The sequence below is a fragment of the Drosophila erecta genome, unplaced genomic scaffold (genome assembly GCF_003286155.1).
Source record: "Drosophila erecta strain 14021-0224.00,06,07 unplaced genomic scaffold, DereRS2 tig00000126-arrow-pilon, whole genome shotgun sequence".
In the NCBI taxonomy this organism is placed as follows: Eukaryota; Metazoa; Arthropoda; class Insecta; order Diptera; family Drosophilidae; genus Drosophila; species Drosophila erecta.
Window position 1 is genome coordinate 7,271,389 of NW_020825209.1, and position 19,455 is coordinate 7,290,843.

General features: G+C 49.9%; 5 protein-coding genes across 6 annotated transcripts; 2 read left to right on the forward strand and 3 right to left on the reverse strand.

Moving 5' to 3' along the window:
• Positions 1-671: 671 nt before the first annotated feature.
• Positions 672-11,508, reverse strand: LOC6550415 (supporter of activation of yellow protein). 2 transcript variants are annotated; one of them, XM_015155267.2, is made up of 12 exons: positions 10,664-11,508; positions 7,034-9,332; positions 5,884-6,973; positions 5,545-5,825; positions 3,924-4,024; positions 3,705-3,860; positions 3,199-3,648; positions 2,844-3,119; positions 2,488-2,785; positions 2,081-2,291; positions 1,834-2,022; positions 672-1,656 (listed from the first exon to the last, which is right to left on the reverse strand). In XM_015155267.2, the coding sequence occupies exons 2-12, from the start codon at positions 9,299-9,301 to the stop codon at positions 1,028-1,030; spliced, it is 5,949 nt and encodes a 1,982-aa protein (XP_015010753.1). In that variant the 5' UTR covers positions 9,302-9,332; positions 10,664-11,508; the 3' UTR covers positions 672-1,027. The 2 variants fall into 2 exon arrangements, with proteins under 2 accessions (XP_015010753.1, XP_026837812.1); XM_026982011.1 differs by lacking the exon at positions 10,664-11,508 and adding an exon at positions 9,878-10,223.
• Positions 11,509-11,916: 408 nt separating this feature from the next.
• Positions 11,917-13,628, forward strand: LOC6550416 (CCR4-NOT transcription complex subunit 9). The gene is made up of 5 exons (XM_001977765.3): positions 11,917-12,283; positions 12,345-12,719; positions 12,791-12,985; positions 13,043-13,134; positions 13,196-13,628. Exons 1-5 carry the CDS (start codon positions 12,221-12,223, stop codon positions 13,362-13,364), a joined length of 894 nt encoding a protein of 297 aa, XP_001977801.1. The 5' UTR covers positions 11,917-12,220; the 3' UTR covers positions 13,365-13,628.
• A 437-nt stretch (positions 13,629-14,065) lies between these two features.
• Positions 14,066-15,876, reverse strand: LOC6550417 (pyridoxal phosphate phosphatase PHOSPHO2). The gene has a single exon (XM_001977766.3). It carries the CDS (start codon positions 15,864-15,866, stop codon positions 14,652-14,654), a length of 1,215 nt encoding a protein of 404 aa, XP_001977802.2. The 5' UTR covers positions 15,867-15,876; the 3' UTR covers positions 14,066-14,651.
• A 282-nt stretch (positions 15,877-16,158) lies between these two features.
• Positions 16,159-17,247, forward strand: LOC6550418 (protein transport protein Sec61 gamma-2 subunit). The gene is made up of 2 exons (XM_001977767.3): positions 16,159-16,293; positions 16,697-17,247. The coding sequence occupies exon 2, from the start codon at positions 16,719-16,721 to the stop codon at positions 16,923-16,925; it is 207 nt and encodes a 68-aa protein (XP_001977803.1). The 5' UTR covers positions 16,159-16,293; positions 16,697-16,718; the 3' UTR covers positions 16,926-17,247.
• A 105-nt stretch (positions 17,248-17,352) lies between these two features.
• On the reverse strand, positions 17,353-18,913 carry LOC6550419 (actin-related protein 10). The gene is made up of 3 exons (XM_026982169.1): positions 18,705-18,913; positions 18,492-18,644; positions 17,353-18,441 (listed from the first exon to the last, which is right to left on the reverse strand). Exons 1-3 carry the CDS (start codon positions 18,773-18,775, stop codon positions 17,529-17,531), a joined length of 1,137 nt encoding a protein of 378 aa, XP_026837970.1. The 5' UTR covers positions 18,776-18,913; the 3' UTR covers positions 17,353-17,528.
• Between the last annotated feature and the right edge of the window lie 542 nt (positions 18,914-19,455).

Consider the following 19,455-nt stretch of genomic DNA (forward strand, 5'->3'; position numbering starts at 1 on the left):
ACAAATATATATATTTGTGTGTGGGTCCGATTGTTGGGTTATGTGTTAGCATAAATTACATTTATAATACATTCTTAGCCATAAGATTACAGAATGGAACCCGGCTCTCCGATCCTCGATCGAGCCAAGTCCGTCCTCCGCCTACGAATCTACCAAAACTAAACGAAAAAAAAACAAGCAACTACCGCACATGAAGACACTACTTAGGCTGTGCTTAACTACTTACATGGGCTACAGGGCTGTGGTTCTTATAAATACACACATAATATACATTTTCAAAAAATTCGGCGCATAAGACAGTTAAAATCAAAATTATTTATATAGAAGATACAGATGCAAAGGTGCACGGTGGCTTAGATTTGGAGGCTGAGAAATAGACACTATTTCGATTCAAAAGTAAACAGTAACACGAAACATCTAGCCCTATAGACATGGACATGGCCCAGCACGTGGACCAAACCTCCAAGGACACGAGAATACAAACAATGCTGCACTGCCAGAACAGCACTTTCTTCTTTCGTTAAAAACGCGTGGACAATTGGGCGATTGCGCAATTGAACTAAAATGCGTCAAATGAATTCACTACAAAACAAATGAAGTTGTGACTTAGGGCTAGGCTATTCAACTTAGGCGTTAAAAAAGACTTAAGCATAACGTGGTCTACTTGGTGGTCGGGGTGCGTGTCATGTGTGTGTTTATGTGGTTTCGTTGTTAACATTAGCAAAGTTAAGTAACATAACTATAATAGGAATATTCATATATATATATATATGTATAAAACAATCAATACAATGTACTGACAATAAAGAATAATCATAGTAAAAAAAAAACCTTAAATATTCTCTCCATTCTAAATCCACTCCCCTTGTCGCATTCATTAATACTATGCATCTGTGTTTTTGGGATGGCGGCTGTGGTTTGCGGGCTGTGGTCACGACCACTTTAGAGGCTTGGTAGAGGGCGGCGCGTCCGGCGCTTACTATAAGTCCGTTAGAGTGCGCTTGGCACAATAACGTATGACCCCCACTCAGGCAACAACAGGCGGCGGAGCTATGCCTATTGGAGTGGCAGCGGGTGCTCCTGCTGCCGCCGTGGCTGTCCCCGTACCAGTGACAGTCGCCGCATCCTCTGAGACCCCGTTTCCGCTGAAGCTGCTGCTGCACTGCATTGTCGTGATATTAACCGCATTACCCCCCGTCTGCCGTCTGCCGTTTGTGGTCACCGCCGTCGCTTCCAGAACGGGCGGCAGCGATGCCACGGACGCAGCTGCCTTTGGACTCAGTGCGGCTGTTGGCGAGAGGGAGGGTCCTCCGTTGGTTGTCAGGCCGGGACTTGGCATCGGGCTGTCATCCGTTCTCGCGGACGTGGCCTCCAAAACAGAAGGGACTGTAGCCGTCCCGACCGAATGCCGCTTGGCGGGCTTCGTTCGCGCACATGGTACGCAGAACATGGCGGCGTGCTCCCGTAACTTCGCCACATGATCGATGCTATACTCGTGCACCCATTTCAAACGCTTGTTGCGCGCCACCTTTGAGCGGTCTCCGTTGGGCGACGGTCCTCCGGACGTCTGAGACAGGGCGGCCACGTGGGCCAAACCTTCCGGTTTGGTGGCTCCGCATCGAATGCACACACAACAGCGCTCACAGCTCCAACGTCCTGTAATTTTAAAAGTTACGTTGTTTTGTAGTCTGCCTATTTTAAATCATTGCACTCAAACAATATTAAGATACTATAAGATAATATAAGTATTATCCTATATAAATCATACCAACTGTAAACACAACGGAGCAACTAGCTCTGCAAATGTTTTTAGTTCAGCCACGAAGCACTTACCATCTGGGACCGTCCTGAGGCCCAAGCAGTAGATGTGATAGCCTCGGTCGCACTGCTCGCAATACAGCATCTTTCCCGGACGTTGACTGCTACGGCATTTGATGCAGCACTTGCACCCGGCGCACTGCCAGTTGTAGTTCCTCACGCGACCCACCATGCGCTGCGGCATATCTATGCAGCTGGGATGGACTGTAAAAAAGCACATATATTAGTATGAAAAATGAGCAAAGGATGGAGGACTACTTACCGCGCTTTCGGCATGTGTAACAACGGATGAAAGCCTCCGGCATGTCCCTAGCATTACGGTGCTGACTGCGCAGACAGACACCGCAGCTGGACAGCCTGGTCGACGATGAAAACTCATTTCCATCCTCGTCGTCGCTGCCTGCTCCACTTGAAGCACCTGTCGAACTGCTACAGCTCGAGCTGCTGCTAGAGTCGCTTTCATCGCCGCTATCCTGAAATGCATAAGGATTGAAAGCCATTATTTCAACTGTAGCCCATTGCTTACTTAAATGCTTATTTTAGTTTTTAAGGATTCTGCACCAGTGCCTCAAAACAAGTTAATTATAACTCTATTTTATATATTTTATCAAACCAAATGAATAGATCAATTCTCTTCTTACCAAGCCCCGAATTAGCCGCTCAACTTACCGTATCACTGCTGCTTCCATTGCCGCTGGACGCGGATGAGACCGATTGAGCGGAGGACGTGCTGGAGCTGCTTGCCGTGCGAATCTTGTCTGTCTGCTGGCGGGCCGACCTCCTGCTGCGTCGAACGGGCGCCGCTACTGTTTCGGATTTGATGGCAAACTGCTCTTGTTCCAGAACCTTGGTGGCTGAGGCGGACGTTTTGATTTCTTCGCTGTCCACAGCTTCGGATTTGCGCTGTAACAGCTGAGCCATTAGATCGGTCGACGGTTTGTCCAGCGCTGTGTCCAGAGGATAGGCTCTGTAAAAAGGAATTGTTAGGAACGGTGGAAACAATAGAGACTAAGACTGCGTCTTACCGGAGCTCGGCGGGCTGAAACTGGCGGTAGGCCAACGAGAACTGATCCGGCACTACCGTGAGTGGATAAGCGTAATCTGAGTGGCGGAAGGCCTCGTCGTACACGCGGGGCGGCAGGAGAGCAGGCGGTGCCGGTATATTCGCCGCTTCTGCCACTGCCCGTACCAAATCAGCAATGGAGCGCTCTAGGCGGGTACAGTTGGGTGCGGTCTTTTGCTGCGGCTGATTCATCGTGAATGTCTGCAGGTCCAGGCAGGACAAACGCTCATCCTTACGGCTGAATACGAAAGCGTAACAAGATGGTTAGATATTACAGAGTGATTCATTTACCAAAGCACTGCTAGAATGTAACTTACGTCTTGTTGAAGTAAACGTTCCACTTGCTGGCCGAAAGCATGGCACGGTCGCGCGCTTGCAGACCTCGTCCGGTGCCGACTGTCAGTCCTAGGGCTTTCTGCTTAGCCTCGATCTCGCGCAAATGCTTCTGGCGAATATACTCCTTGTACTCTTCGTACTTGTCGTAGAAGTCCGCGTACATGATGTCCAATATGTCGGAGGCCCAAACCGCAGTGATGCCCAGGTCGCACAACTTCTCGCTGACCAGCCCCTTCTCCTGCAGCCAATTGCGCTCCTCCATGTCTACCGCGCGGCGTGGCAGATCCGGGTACTTGCGCTTGAAGCTGGTGATGCCCAGATAGAGCGCCACTTGCTCTTGGATCATAAAGGTGTCTCGATTCTTCGAGGGACAGCAACCTTTGGGCGGTGGCCAGTCATACTCGGCGATGCTGGAGGCATTGTAGTCGGTGCTGCAATTCAATGAAAACTTAGACCTGCTATGTTGTGTTCGGTAGAATGCACTTACTCTTCGGCCACGCAAATTTCCATCTTCTTCTTCTTTGGACGTTTTAGAGCAGAACCCAGAATCGCGTCGACGGACTGACCCTGGTTGGAGTCCATCATGCTCATATTGCTCACCATGGACGACTGTGACTCCTCGTTGTTCAGGAAGTCGGGTTGCCTGCAGACGAGAAAATAATTTGTTAAATACAATCCAGCGGAGATGACCACGTGGTAGACTCACTTCTGCGGCGTTAACGGGGGTTCCATCAGGCTGGCCATCGACTGATTGCTGTTGCTGAGATCCGCGCTCATACGCGTGTCCTCCTCAAACACTTGCGGCGACTAAAGATTTAGGGCGATAGGTAATTAGAAATGGCGTTTTCAAGTGACATTGAGATATACATATCTCAATTCTTAGCCTAGAATATAGTATAGTTCATTCTTATAAAAAGGTAGGACTAGTTAAAAATCCTTACACAAGTATTACTTAACTTAAATGCAACATACTATGGCAACTAACATTTACTTCTCCATAACATTGCAGAAGTAGGAAAAACCAACGGAATATGAACTAACCATTTGTAAATACTCGGTAATTGCTCTACATACATACATACATACAAATGCACATTTGTGTGCATAATTATTTATCCCTGCAATTTTTGGAAGCCATTGCTCTTTGCACATGTTTAAACGTGCCGCAGCGAAAACGGCCAGTGGAGTTGCCAGCTCTCAGCGAAGTCCACATGTAAAGCTTCGCGGACAGAGAGAGAGAGAGGGTAAGAGAGCAATCGAGAGTGAGAGCGACTGCAGCAGCAGGTGTGGTGAAGGTGGACTACCGCCAGCTCATTCACGCACACACATACACACACACGTGCAATTGGCGAGAGCCAAACAAAAACTTCAGCTGATTAAAATCGCAGGTGAAGCCAACAACAATCACAGCGGCTGCGCTGCTTAGTTCGCAGCTGCTTCCTTCGCAGCTCCCCCCTTTCCCGGTACCCCTCCCGTCCAGCATTCGCTGGTGCAGCAGCGGTTCGCTTGATTTTGTTGTTGTTGCTGGCTTTGCACTTATACTGGACAGTTGGCAATGAATTCGCGACATGGCGCGCGCCTTTGTTTTTAATTACGACACGTTAGCCCCTAGTGTGTGTGTGCGTGTGTGTGTGTGTTAAGTATAGGTGAGCAAGATTTACGTAACGAAACATAAACAAGAAGATAATTTAATGCGAATTGTAAGCCCTGGAGAAGCCCCAACTGCACTCACCATCTGCACGATTCCCCACATCCGTGACTGCAAGAACTAACGAGAACGAGAGCCATAACGAACTGGTCTCGTTAGTTCAAATAAACATGCAAGAAGTTTATTTTCAAAATATTAATCATCTGACTTTAATTCAAGGATCAACGATTCTATTATTCTGTGACAGGGTCTAGCGCATTTCTTCTAAACATTCTCGCTACTTCTCGACAAGTCGCTCTCGATACTCGTTTATGGGAGAATAAGTGCAGTTTTCGAAACAGGTGGAACCAGTTAGGTCCTAATTCAACACATTAGCATAACTAAATATGTTGCAAATATTTATATCTATATATATTATGTACTAAAGTGTATGAAATACGTTCCGTCCTAAGCTCCTTTTTCAGAGCGCACCTTTTTTCAGAGATAGTTTTAATAAAACTTGGAAGAAAATTCCTTAAACCAAGTACTCAAATGGCCTCATTAATAAGCTTCATAAGATATGCAAAGGTATAAACAATTGAGTTTTCTCAGTATCTTGAGCTCACTTAATATATATATGTTTACCCTCTCATATAAGTAAATGACATTTCGTGCCTAAGCATAAACGACGGCCACTTACCGGACTAAACAAGCCTTTAAGTCTCTCGGGATCGGGCTGGTGCTTGAGACCGCCCACGCATCGTGGTCGACTCATGGCGATGGCCTTTGCAACGGCGCTAGCTCCTCGGCTCATCCGCGGCGCCCTAGGCTGCGTGACGGGCGTTGTGGAGGCTGTGCCTCCGGCACTGGCAGCTCGATCCACCGAAGAAGAGCCTCTGCCGCGGCCTCCCCTGGATCCCCGGCCACGACCACGTCCCCGCGTGGGAGTCACTATCGAAAGCATGGGCAACGTAGTTTCGTCTGAAAGAATTGCTTGTGCTGACTTGAAGGTGTAAAAGATTTACCAAAATGTCCTTACCTCCGGAGTTGTCCAGTGCACTGTTGTAGTTGTCCTCATCGTGAGAGTCCGGTTGGCTACCGCCAGCACTGCCACCGCTGATGCTTGAGGGGCGCGGTGAGCGCAGCTGCTGGGTTGCCATGATAGAAGAGAAGTCATTTGGCTGAAAGATGACATCAGGCAGCGGGTCCGAAGAAGACAGAATGGTCGTCGGAGGTAGCATCGAGCTGCTGCCACTCCCACCGATCACCTGCTGGTTGGCGGCAGCGCCGGAGGAGGTCGACGAACTGGACGAGCACATGGTGAGGTCGATCTGCGCGGTCAGGGCAAAGGATATGCTGCTGTTATTGTTATTGGACTCAGTCTCCGAACTACCGAACTGAGCCATCGGCGGCGGCAACTGTGGTTGTTGGGCGCTGGCCTTGCTCTGGCGCTTCCTTGTAGACTTGGGCGTGGGCTGCAGATTCGTATTTGTGCTGGGCGTGTGGGTCGTGGTGCGTCGCGTGGCTCTCAGCGGTCGATGATCGCGGCTTTTTGGAGATTCCAGAGCGCCGGCAAGCTCGTCGTCAACCCTTGCACTTGGCTCGCCCACAGACGAATCCTTCACTGCCATGTCCGGCTGCTCCTGACCCACGCTCACCATGTCGATGGCCAGTCTCTTGCGCAGCAGTTGTACGCGCCGGGACTTTACAGCGCTATTGGTCTCATCCTGTGGAGTCCCGGGTTTGGGAGTAACTCCCTCGGCTGTGCTCTGGTTTTGGATACGCTTCGGCCGCCCCCGCTTCTTGCCCGTTCCTGCCGGCGTTGCAACCGGCGGGAGCTGAGGGGTCGCCGGTTCCAGCGGATCTTGAGCCTTAACCTCTTCGACTTCGACCTCCGAGGACAAGGCTCCATTTTGATCCGGCGATGAAATTGCCTGCTGTTGGGTGGGTGGAAAGAGGGCGCCCTCCAGATCCGTATTTAGGATCCGCTCGTGCTTCTGCTTGCGGGAGCGATGTGACGGCGGCAACGCCTGCAGCGATTCACTACACTTTCTAGCGGGATCGTGACAATTCTGCGTCTGCTGATCATTCTCGTCGTTGTCCAGACGTCTCTGTTTACTGGGAGGGATCTGCGAAGAGAATTTTTACTGTTAACGTACAAAGCTATAAATTAATAAGTTACAACGTACTCTACTGTTGGGAGATTCGTTTCCCTCGCTGCTGGTGCGCTTCAAGTGGCTCTCGTTGTTGTTGTCCTGGGTCTCCATACGCTGTTCCTCTCCGAGATCCATAGCGAGCTTATGAATTGTTTGGAGATGTTTGTTAAGCATCGAGGGAGGATCCTCGTCCATGTAGTTTACCCTCGGGCTGCCATCAGGCGTGTCCAAGATTTCAATGGACTCGATTATAGATTGGGCGGAATTCGTGGGTGGCAACGGACCTACGGCTGCTTCGGCTTCTGCAGCAATTACAGACCCTCCACCGCTAACGCTACCATTGGCCATCAGGCGCTCTGTAAGCTGGGGATACTTGCTAGATTTGCTTTTAGGCGTGGTCGTGGTGAAGCTTTTAGCCGGCGCCGTTAGCTGGCTGAGCAATATGTTCGAATTGGGCGATGCAGCAGCCCTAACGCGACAGTCAGCTTCCTCGCTCACATAACAGCCGTTCGCAGTTTGAATCCGCAGGCAATCGAGAAGCAACCCCTTCGGCGATATGCGTCCAGTGAAGTTGTTAGGCACATGCGTTGGCGAAGAGCCCGGCGACGGTGACGAGGTCAGGTCCACCATGTCCACAACGTTGTGCTGGGACTGGGCAGGCTTGCTGGCCTTACTGGCCTTGCTCCCACCGCTGACTATGCCGTTGCTAGCGGGCATGGGCGGTAGATTGTGAAAAATCTTGGGATCGTGCTCTTTGGAGAGCGAATCGTCGATCACCATGTCGTCCGAATTACGGCGAACTTCATCAGAAGCTGCAGCTGCTATATCTGCGTCCGGGTCAGAGAAGCCGCAGAACTCCTGACTACTGCTGTTTGACTCGCCGCCATTCGTCATGGTAGCCGGCGTGGGATTGGGCGTTGGTTTTGGAATAGCCAGCTTGGAGGCCGCCGTTGGTGGCTTCTCCTCGAGCACCGCACGAACCTTGTGCTTCGGTGAGCATAAGTTCTTGATAGTCAGCTTGGGCAGCGGCTGCAACTGCTGCTCCAGCTTGGCTGTCGGTTCGTCTTCGAGCACCTCTATGGATTTCGTTTTGATGGTGAGTTTGGGGATGCTCTGAGCGTTATTTAGGTCGTGCGTCATTATGACCGTGTGCACATGCTCCTGACCGCCGCCACCTGTCTTGATTGTTAACTTTGGTATCTGCTGCTGCTGTTGATGCGGAAGTTCCTCACTGCTGCTGATGCAGCTACTCCCGGCTAGCGTTGTCTTGATCATCAGCTTGGGCACCGTCTGCATCTCCGCCAGAGAGGACGACGATGACGATGAGGAGGATGACGAGGCAGATGAAGACGAGGCGGATGCGGGCGAGAGGCTGGACAGGTGGGCATCATTCTTGGCGGGCATAGCTGACTGGGCGCCACTCACAGCTGATGAGCACGATCCAGAGTTGGAGCCGGAAGCAGCTGGGTTCTCAGGCAACTTTATCGTCAGCTTAGGCACCACGCTGCCCACGCGCCTCTCGTTTGCGGCGCGGATAGTCAGCTTTGGCACAATGTGCGGTGTGTTCCGTAGTTGTTGGCCGAGGGTGGTAGCCACCTCGTCCTCGGCGCACGACGAGGAGCAGGAAGAGGCGTCCGCGTCGAAGGCATCTTGTGGCTTCGCCACCAAGCCTCCTTCCGCTCCGCCGCAGGGCAGCTGGATGCGCAGGGGCTCCACGCGCCTTTCATCACCGCCTGGCTGAGATTCATTTGCGTTTGAGTTGGGGTTGGTGTGCTTGGAGAGCTTCAGAATGATCTTGTGTCCATCCCGCTCCTCGCTCTCTACCTCGAGCGCCGTAGCAGCCATCGCTCCACCTGCTGCTCCCGCTGCTGATGGTGCTTCTCCGGATGCTGAGCTGGCCGATGCAGATGCTCCAGTTGTGCTTGGGGCATCGTCGCACGGCGTCGTCGGCGGTGGCAGCGTCGGCGGAGGCGACGCTGTGGTGCTGGTTATATGGCCGGGCTGATTGTGCTGGTGCTGCAGTGCCTCCTCCCGCTGCTGCTGTGGCTCTGGCTCCTGTTCCCGCTCTCGATCCACATTCAGCTGCTGATCCCGCTGTGCTGGCGACGACGTGGAGCTAACACGCTGCTCCTCCTCACTCGAACTGCTCGCTGCCACTGACTTGGCGTTGCTATTAGCGCTACAGTTCGACTGGGCTGATCCTGCTGTTGATGTGGCGGCTGCCGATTCTACCGCTGTTCCCGATTCCGATCCTGATGACGATGTCGCTGCTACCATCTGCTGCTGACGTAAATCATTCATTGCTATATTCGATTGTCCAGTGGCCGCCAGCCTGCAAAAAGAAGTGGACGGTCCTTTAGATAAAGGTAGATGATAGCAGAAGAATGCTCAGTCGATATGATTCGGGATTATGGGCTTTCGACACCTACTTCTAAGCAAAATACAAATTAAGACCAAACAAATTCAATACAAATCTCCTTCCGTCACCTTGCATGTGAAATCAAATATATATCGACAATTGAAGTGATTATTTTTTTGGCAGATCATCTCTGAAAAAGGTGAGACTACAAAACTGGATGCACGCAGATGACTTATGACATCGAATCCTAGTGAAATCCGCCATATAGCGTCTAATGCGTACAATTGCCGCCCCAAGGGCCGGATTTTGTTTACACTAAGAAGACAATTTGAAAAGGGGAACGACCTACAGACACACACACACAAACACAATAGCTTAAACACACATTCATACTCATATACAAATGTACATACTCACTCATTGGAGCCCAATGAAAGAAGAAAATTGAATGAAAGCCGGACAGAGTTAGGATCTAATTTTAGCACATTTCCAAATTATTACACCGTATTTGTAAATACCGAGGGAAGCGTAGATTACGGCAGTCAGCAGCCGGATTCCAGCGAAAATACAATCCTATTTTTCGGCGCTGGAAAACAGCGCTCGAAATTGCCGCGAAAAACTTCGAGCGGAATAAACACAACAAGAACAACAGCGAGGAAACAACAACAGCAACACTTAATAAATAATAAGCGCTGCAAACATGCGCACACAGCTGTCGACTGGGGGAGAACGAGAAAAGGCAGAAGGAAGATGAGGATGAAACGGAATGGGTATGGCGGTGAGCGCAGAGGAGCGCAGCGAAGCAGCGGAATAGGCAAATACTAAGAAAGCCGCGCCGCCACGAATTATAGACTGTTACTGGTGTATGCTGGCAACACTGACACCAATTCACCATGCTGGCTGGCGAATCCACCACAGCAGTCGATGCCGCTGCATGGAGAAAATCCACACTCTCTCACACACACGCACGGGCAAACACACACATAGGCAAGAGCACGACACGCACACACACACAGGTACGGGTTGGTTGGCCTGGCCTGAGTATATGTATGCTTACACTTCCACTGGCCAAATGCAAGCATCTATCTATCTGCACTGCGATTATTATTATTGTGGGCACGATTTTAGAGCGCAATATCGACAGCCAGTGCACTGGCAACAAAATTAGCAACAACGACGCCGCCGCCAAAGCCCTGACCCAACACCACCACTAATACCAATACCAACAACAACAATAACGAACGGGCAGAGAAGAAGAGGAATGAGAAGCAGGCAGCACCAGCGACAGCAAACGGCAAACTCACCATGCGGCAAAGTCGTCGCTCAGAGTCAGACAAAAGAAGATGGTGGAGTGGAAGAGCGCCTGCTTTTGATTTGCGTGCACAAGTCGAGTTTTGGATTTGCTTTTGCGGTTGCTGTTGTGCTTGCCTTTGCTGGCATTGGCATGCTCATATTTCTATGCACTTTGACTGCTGCTGGGCGGCGCGGTGCGGTGTTACTTTTTAGGCGTTCGGCATTTTTGGGCGAGTAGTAAAACACATTTTTTCATACGATTCAATGCGATTTTGAAGCACAGGCAACACTCGACTCGGCCGCAGTAGGCACTACTCGCACGCACACAGTGGCAATGCACACGCACGCACACACACAACAGCAACAGAACGACACACACAGACACACACTCGCACGCACGCACACAGAGGCAGCGCCACCGACAGAGGCACAGAAACAGAGACAAGCGCAACGAGCGCTCTCGGTCGCCGTTGTCCCACTTTCCGTGTATTGGTTTCGATTCGTACACTTTTCCACGCACTTTTAACGATTCAAATTCGATGGTACAGAAGGCTGGGCGACACGAGAGTGCATTGGTAGCTAGCGCAAACCTCAAAAAAATATCCAACACGCTGGCCGCACGCACGACTCACACGCAGACTGGTTCTCGGCGCGCGTCGATCGTTCTTATGCATTCATTATTGAACGGAATGCTCTGTTTCGCCTGTCTGCTTATGTTTTTTTCTTTTCGATTCCGAGGTACTCGTCACGACAAATGAAAATCAGTGTGGCCGTCTCGCGTGTCAACTAGATACCCGGCTGGCGGGAAACGCACTAAAAAATACCACAAGCTCTAGGGGGAGGGTTAGCCGAGTCGCGAACCAGCACGGACACAAACCTGTATGTGTACTTGGCGGCCCCTAATGCGTCTCAACTTAAAAAATATTAAATAAAAATTACCGCAATCGAAACCACACAATAAGGTTATTAATCTTATCGATGCTAGTTATCGGCAGTGTATCCTTTTGAAAAAAATGTATTCACCAATAGCGCTCTCACTTTCAAATCTCCCTGCTTTATGGTGTAATTTTTCTCCAGAGTTATCAAGCCTATATTCGTCAAAACCTACCCTACGTTTTCATATGGCACCAACAAAGCATTTGTAAGCAGTTGGATTTGTCAAATTGTGTTAAATTTTATTCAGAATTTCTGTTGTTTTATGGCGCAAGTTTATCTGGATATTCAAATTTATATATATACATGATAGCGGGAAAACGAATAGTGCGCATTCCACCATTTTCCAGTGGAATTTTGCAGACGCGGCTCTGGCCACACTGTTCGGTACACAACATAATCCTGCTTGTCGCCCACTTGTTTTCGTTCATTTTAAACTTGAACTAATAAGGAAGGAATAGCCTGCCAACATTATCAATAACCGCAATCGACGCCAAATCGCTAGTTACGCCTCTTCCTTTTCGTAGACCCCGTTTTCGTTTCGTTGATTCCGCCCGAGTTGAGTTCACTGCAAGCGTACGGCGAAAGTTCAGAACCAGATCTTTGCAAGCTTCCGCGACAACACAAGCCTTGCGATGAGTGCGCAACCAAGTCCGCTCATGAATCCCCAGCAGCAGCAGCAGACCGAGCAGGAGAAGGTAGGCCGGAATCGGCGATGTCAAGTGCTAGTTTGCAGCTTTTAACTTTTCGCCCGGCCAGGTGTACCAGTGGATCAATGAGCTGGCCCATCCGGACACCCGGGAGACCGCTCTGCTAGAGTTGAGCAAGAAGCGCGAGACCGACCTGGCCCCCATGCTGTGGAACAGCTTTGGGACCGCATGCGCCCTGCTGCAGGAGATCGTTAACATATACCCCTCGATAACACCGCCCACTTTGACGGCCCACCAGTCGAACCGCGTGTGCAACGCCCTGGCGCTGCTGCAGTGCGTAGCCTCACACCCGGAGACGCGCACGGCCTTTCTGCAGGCCCAGATACCCCTGTACTTGTACCCCTTTCTGTCGACAACATCCAAGACCAGGCCTTTCGAGTACCTGCGTCTGACCAGTCTAGGCGTGATTGGAGCTCTGGTAAAGGTAGGTGAAGCCCACGGCCAGGGATTACCTGGTGGCTAATGCACTTGTTTTCTTATTACTGTTTTCGGCAGACCGACGAACAAGAGGTGATCACCTTCTTGCTGACCACCGAGATCGTGCCCCTTTGCCTTAGCATCATGGACAGCGGATCGGAGCTGAGCAAGACTGTAGCCACTTTCATCATCCAGAAGATACTGTTGGATGAGTCCGGTCTGTCGTACATCTGCCAGACCTACGAACGCTTCTCGCACGTGGCCATCACCCTGGTGAGTGTCCGTTTCCCAAAGCCTTACACATTGACTAAGGGTCTCCATCGATTTCAGGGCAAAATGGTCATACAGCTGTCGAAGGATCCGTGCGCTCGGCTGCTGAAGCATGTGGTGCGCTGCTATCTGCGTCTCTCGGATAATACGCGGTAAGTACTAGCGGATGACTGAATTATCTCCTGAGTTTCTGTCTAACCTTGACTCTTTTAGCGCTCGCAAGGCCCTGGGACAGTGCTTGCCCGATCAGCTCCGTGACGGCACCTTCGCGCTGTGCCTGCAAGACGACAAGTCCACCAAGCAGTGGCTGCAGATGCTGCTCAAGAACCTGGAGCTCGGCGCCAATCCGCAGCAGATCGGCATGTCGCCACTAGGCTCCTAGAAAGTGGAAGTGCCACCCCCAACCACTTCCGCACAATTCCGAGTATTGCTAAGGCATTCAAGCGTCCTTGCAAGCGCTGATCGATGAGTGATCCCCACTGCTAGTTAACTGCCCGACCGAATATACATATTTCATAAGCTTGCACGAGATTGCCTGTGTCTAACTTAAGCAGAGTTGTAATATAACTACATATATCTACATATAAAATAATGTTAATACTAAGATTGTCACTGATAGCCAATAAAGAACCTCAAGCAGACGATACGATATGCTACGCGTGTTGGGTTTCTTCTTGAAGTCGCTACATACATATATACTGGACACATTCAGAAATCCCGAAATGATTGTATTTAACTTTTGGCTCTTTAGCTGAATCACACTTTCCAGTATTTACAGAGACTTCTGGGCTACTGACCGCATTTATTTGTGTATAGTTCATACTTAGGGGGTGTCCCCGAAGTGTGAGACATAAATAATTAGATTATAAGCTCTGTGTAATCATATTCAATCATTTCAATGAATGCGCGTGCTTTATATGTAATTCGAGGTGTAAACAGGTGAATTCGTGGAAAGTGCGCAGAAAGCGCATATGCTATCTCCATCCCGCTTCTGGCTACGCAGCTGGCATGCTGCTATCCTGCTTTAGGTCGCGTTGTGTGCACCAAGTGCACCAGCCCACCCAGGAATAGGCAGTGGAGCGGTTGCAGTAACGGCAAAACACACATTCAAATGCATATAATATGGACACTCATATACAGTTGGCGATAGTTTCAATTACAACAGGTTATAATATACATACATACACGCATGGAATAAACACTAATAGCCGCAGCCCAAATTGACGCCTCGACTCCTGGCACACCTCCGAAGTTGTACTGTTTGGATTTCGACAAATTATTTCGCAGGTAAAGTCCCGGCACACAGATAAAGATCCACCTAGCCCACTTGGCACGGTCAGTGCAACGAAATGGCAAGCGGATCACATAAAGAACAGACCAGACCACATGATGCAACAACTGGATGGGGATGGTGGGATCGGGATAGATGCGGACTTGGCGATGCGCATTTGGGACCCTCACGAGTACTCCTGGCACCGTAGAACCGCATGATTGCCATCGCAGCACAGTCCAATACAAGAAACACACGGGTCCATTGATCCGAAAAATCAGTTTCAAAATCAGTTTCCATGGCGATGGCAATCCTGCAGCTGGGCAATCTTCTCACTCGAGGATTACCAGTTCTACTTACTCGTGCCGGTGGCGGTACCAAATGCGAGCATATACCGCCTTAATTGGGCGACTTGGTCGGCCCGGCAACTGCCGACGCCCGACGTGCCACCTCCGGTACTTCGGTATCCGCACCAGCATCCTGATTCTGATTCGGCTGATCGCCGTCGCCCTGCAACTGGGTATTCAGCTGCGGCAAGGCCAACATCTGGTCCATCAGATCAAAGCCGCTTTTCCAGATCAACAGCTGGGCGCGAAGCTTCAACTTGCTGCGGTTGCGGAGCAGGTGCTTCTCCATGGCGAACCCCTTGCGGGCGCAGGCAAAGTCGCAAGCCCGCTGTCGCAGCACGGGGCAGATGTCGTTGTTGCCGTCGCCCACGTAAAAGACGTGATCGTAGCGAATGCTGCGCCGCAGGTCCTGCTCGATGACAAAGTGCTCCAGCACGCGGCCCTTGCACAGATTGCTGGCGCTCAGCTTGCAGTCCGATTGCTGGTGGTGAGCGCGGACCATCAGCCGCCCGGAGGCATCGAATTCCGCCGGATTGGTGAAGACGGCCACAAAGCAATCGGCCAGGTTGTGTGCCCGCAGCCACTCGTCGATGAAGACGCTGTTTGAGTCGCTGATGATAATCAGGTCGTAGTGCAGCCGTTTGGCCAGGTGCTTGATCAGACGCACGAATCCGGGTACTTCAGGAATGCCACGGATGGTGTCCCTGATACGCGCCTCCGACACCTGTTGCTCGTGCAGCAGGCGGAACACCTCGGCCATGTACTCCGTCCAGCAGTCATTCTCCATGAGCTCGTTGGCTCGGGCGCTGGTCACCTCCGAGGGCAGCAGGTCGCGCACCACGGTGTCCGTGTTCTGCGACACGATCGTGTGGTCGAAGTCGAAGGCCGCCAAACGACGGCGCTGCTGCTGCTTCAGCTTGCAGCTGGCCACGGCCGCGGCCACTGCGGCGGAGGACTGCTGGGGGTTCGAGGACATCGTTTGTTCCGTTACCACTCCGCTCCGCTCCACTGCTGCTCCGGCTATGGATGCGCTCAGAGCGCGTTTAGAGAGAGTTCGAGTTCGGTGCGATTTCGGTGCGAGGACCAGTGTGTCCGCGCCGCCAGCGATGCAAAATGACAGTTCGCCTGGACGCAAATACCATTGTGGGTCCGTTTGGCTGTGCGAAATACCGATTATATACCACGAAATTCCAAAAATACAAGTCCTGTCTTGTTTTTTCCAAACATCGAATTCTAATTGGAATTTGCTTTTCCATGTTATAAACATACAATGAGCATAAGAATTACATTTCATCATACCCTTTTTTAAAACTTGTAATTATAGGCATATATGAATATGAATATTTTTACTAACGCATTCTGTCACCTCGGTTAAGTCTTTAGTTTCTTAACTACTTTATTTTAAATGTAGCCACTTAATTTATGTAAATATTGTTATTTTAAGCATTGTGAACAGTTACATTTTAGCTACAAGCACCTTTAAAATAGCTGTAATACTTGGAGCGTCCCGTCGCTCTAAAGCTGCAAAATAGCTAAAGTCGCAGCACTGCCACTGACAGCTCGGCCGCAATGCAGCCCTGGCGTTTGACAGGCCGACGTGGAGCTGTCATCGGCAATCGTACACGAATAACGGGGTCGACGCGGCACTAGACGATTGCAGCTCATTTCTGTACAACTTTTGGAGTAAAACGGAGGTGTGTGTGCTTGTTTTTCAGCTGTGTTCGTACGATTTGTCAATTAAAATAGCAAGTGAATGGGCGGAGAGTCGCTTCCAAACTTCCGCTGGTCGTTTTTTGACCTGTTCGCCCTTCCTTGCTTCTAGAACTTGCATTTTCTCGCTTTCCCCACAAAATATCGCCGATTTGGGGAATCTGAGCCATAAGTGGCATATATCAATGGTGATCTCCTGCTTTTGACCCCTGCTGAAGATCTGATAGCTGGATAACTAGTTGGGCGAACCCAAGAGTTCGGTGAAATGGGCCACCAGATTTCACCTGTGACGTCGCCTACCATTTGCCACGTCACAGCTGACGTTGCCGTGAAAGCGGTGTATACCTGATGGATTACTGATTACCACTTTCCGCGCTTTCCTTGCAGAATCCGAAACATCAGACACGACATGGACAAAGTTGTTAAGTTCGCCGAGCCTGGACGCGTCTTCGCCAAGGACTCGATCCGCCTGGTCAAGCGATGCACCAAACCCGACCGCAAGGAGTTCCAGAAGATCGCCATCGCCACTGCCGTGGGCTTCTGCATCATGGGCTTCATCGGCTTCTTCGTCAAGCTGATACACATCCCCATCAACAACATCATCGTGGGCTCCTAAATGCGGCCAGTGGCAGAGAAACCAGCAATCATCCATTATAGAATAAATCAGATCAACTTTTTTTTCGTTTAGTTAACATGCATTATATGTATAGACTAGTGAAACTATGTGCATTCAGCGAATGTCTTAACAAAAATTTCAAATGTACACATATGTGAAAACGTATTGTAAACTTTTAAAATTCCATTCACAACTACCTGTCGAACTGCATGAACAAGTTAGTTAATAAGAATAAAATGTAAAAAGGTAATGACCCCCTTCGAGGCATTTGTTTAGGATGCGGCCCCACTAATAAATATTAACCTGATTTTCCCTGTACAAATGAGATTCTTTTGACTCTTGGAGAAGACGGGTTTTAACGATATTAAGTGGTGAACGACACTGGTAAACAGTCATCATTAAAATCAAGAATAGTTTGTCAAAAATCTAAATTTCGTATAAAGCTCGTTTGCCTATATTTCGTAAATATTTTATACTTGCAGTTAACTTTTAAGTTTAAACCTATATATTACATATTACAGAATAATCAAGAGTAAGTTAGTACGCGTAACTAGTAAATCGCCGAATCAGGCATTTTTCGATCTTTAGGGAGTTCCCTCGAGTCTACGAGCCTGTCGGCCGATTATCGCATAGGTTGCTCCAGTCGGGGACGTGCTCGCTCTTCAGGTACGTCTCCTTAACCAGCGATCGTGTCTGGATGAGATCCGTTGCGCCGCACAAGGCGCCGCCCAGCCAGGCGGTGAAGTTCTGTTTGCCGACGGCATTAAAGAACTTGAACTGCAGCTCGCCATGAAAGCGTTCGGCGTAGAACGGATCCTCGGCGAGCAAATGCTGCAGCTCCTGGCGGAGGCGGGCCAGCAGACCCTGAACCATAGAGCCACCGCCCACCAGGAACACACTCTCGATCAAGGCGCGTCGCACGTCCATTGTGCAATCGAGAATGGAGCGCAGGATGAGGTGCGGCAGGCTGTCCCGCTCGTTGCTGGCCTCGAACATGATCTCGTAGACAGTCTCCCTCAGGAGGCCGGGCACCTGGATAACCGCATCGTTGTCACTGACAATATACTCCACGTCCGGCGCGGGAGTCGGTTGATCCTCGCCACCGTTGGCGCGGGCCTGTGCCCTTTCCATTGTGGTCACAAAGCAGGTTCGCACCTTGATGTCCTCCAGCACGCTCTCTGTTAGTAGACTTTCCTTAACGTCCCTCTCTACCAGCTGCCGCTTGATCTCCGCGTGAATGGCGCTGCCTCCGTAACTCTGATCCTTGAAGGCGGCCATGATCTGCACCCCGCTGAAAACGGGCATAACGCTGGTCTCACTGTATCCGACGTCCACCACCAGGGCAGTGGGCACTGCCAGCGTAGACAACGCGATGAGATGCACGGGAACGAACAGCACGGAGGAGACATCAAAGTGGACAAAGAGCACACGGGCCAAGGTCTCGCGTAGAACTGTGGGTCCAAACACGTTCTCCACCAGCACGAACTTGCGCTCCTTTGGGCTGACCAGCAGATGCCTAAAAGCAAATTATATAGCAATAGAAGCTAAAGTCACCGAGCCACCTACTTGAAGAAGATCGTCTGCAGGAAGTCCACTAGCTGGTCGTACAGCTCCTCCTGAGTGTCGTAGTCAAACAAACGCTTCCGGATCCCCGTCGTGGTCATCACCACCTCCGTGGGCATGATCTTGCGCGGATACGCCTCGGCCGCAAATCCCAGCCTGAAAAGGGTAGAGTGATGACTTCATCCCATTTTCGCCGGATCATTTATGCTTGCTTACTTGGTGTAGGCGGTGCCAATGTCCAGGACAATGGGCGGCTTCTCTTGCATCACGCTCTCGTAAATGGGCATTTTGGCTACTTGGTCCTCTGCTGACCGAACCGACTAGGTCGTGGATTATTCTTCGATTCTGTTAATTTTGGCCAAACCAAACCCAAACCATTGGCAAAAAACTATCGGTGGGCGCAAACCATCGATAAACGGGTAGTGAGCAAACACCCTGTTTCCACTGAATATGCATCAGTTTTATTGGCGCTCATTCAGTCTTCTGGTTGGCTATTAATACTTTATTGGTTTCAACAATTTAATATAAAATTTGGTTTGCAACATCCAAAAAAACCGAATTTTCCTCACCTCAAAAGTAGCATTGTATTATAGTATTCCAACGGGTATGAGCTGTGCGTTCAAGTAGCTTGGAAATATTCGGTGCCAGTAGATTATTCGGCATTTAAAGAAGTTATATATTCTGTACCTTTTATGTAAAATTAAGTAGCAGTAGTTGCTTGTTTGAAATTATATTTTTTGCATTAATGAAACATGTTGATTCCACTTTCAATTTGTAAATTTATTTCAAATTTATCAACTTATTTCGATTTTGTGTTTTTTCACGGTCTGCCGCATTGATTTCATTTATTTCTTAGTATCCCGGTGTTTTTGGGTTATTATTATAATGCATAATGCATTCGCGGTGCGGGATGTGTGTTCATATACAGTTTGATGTATTATATAATAATAACTTTTTGCCTATCAAC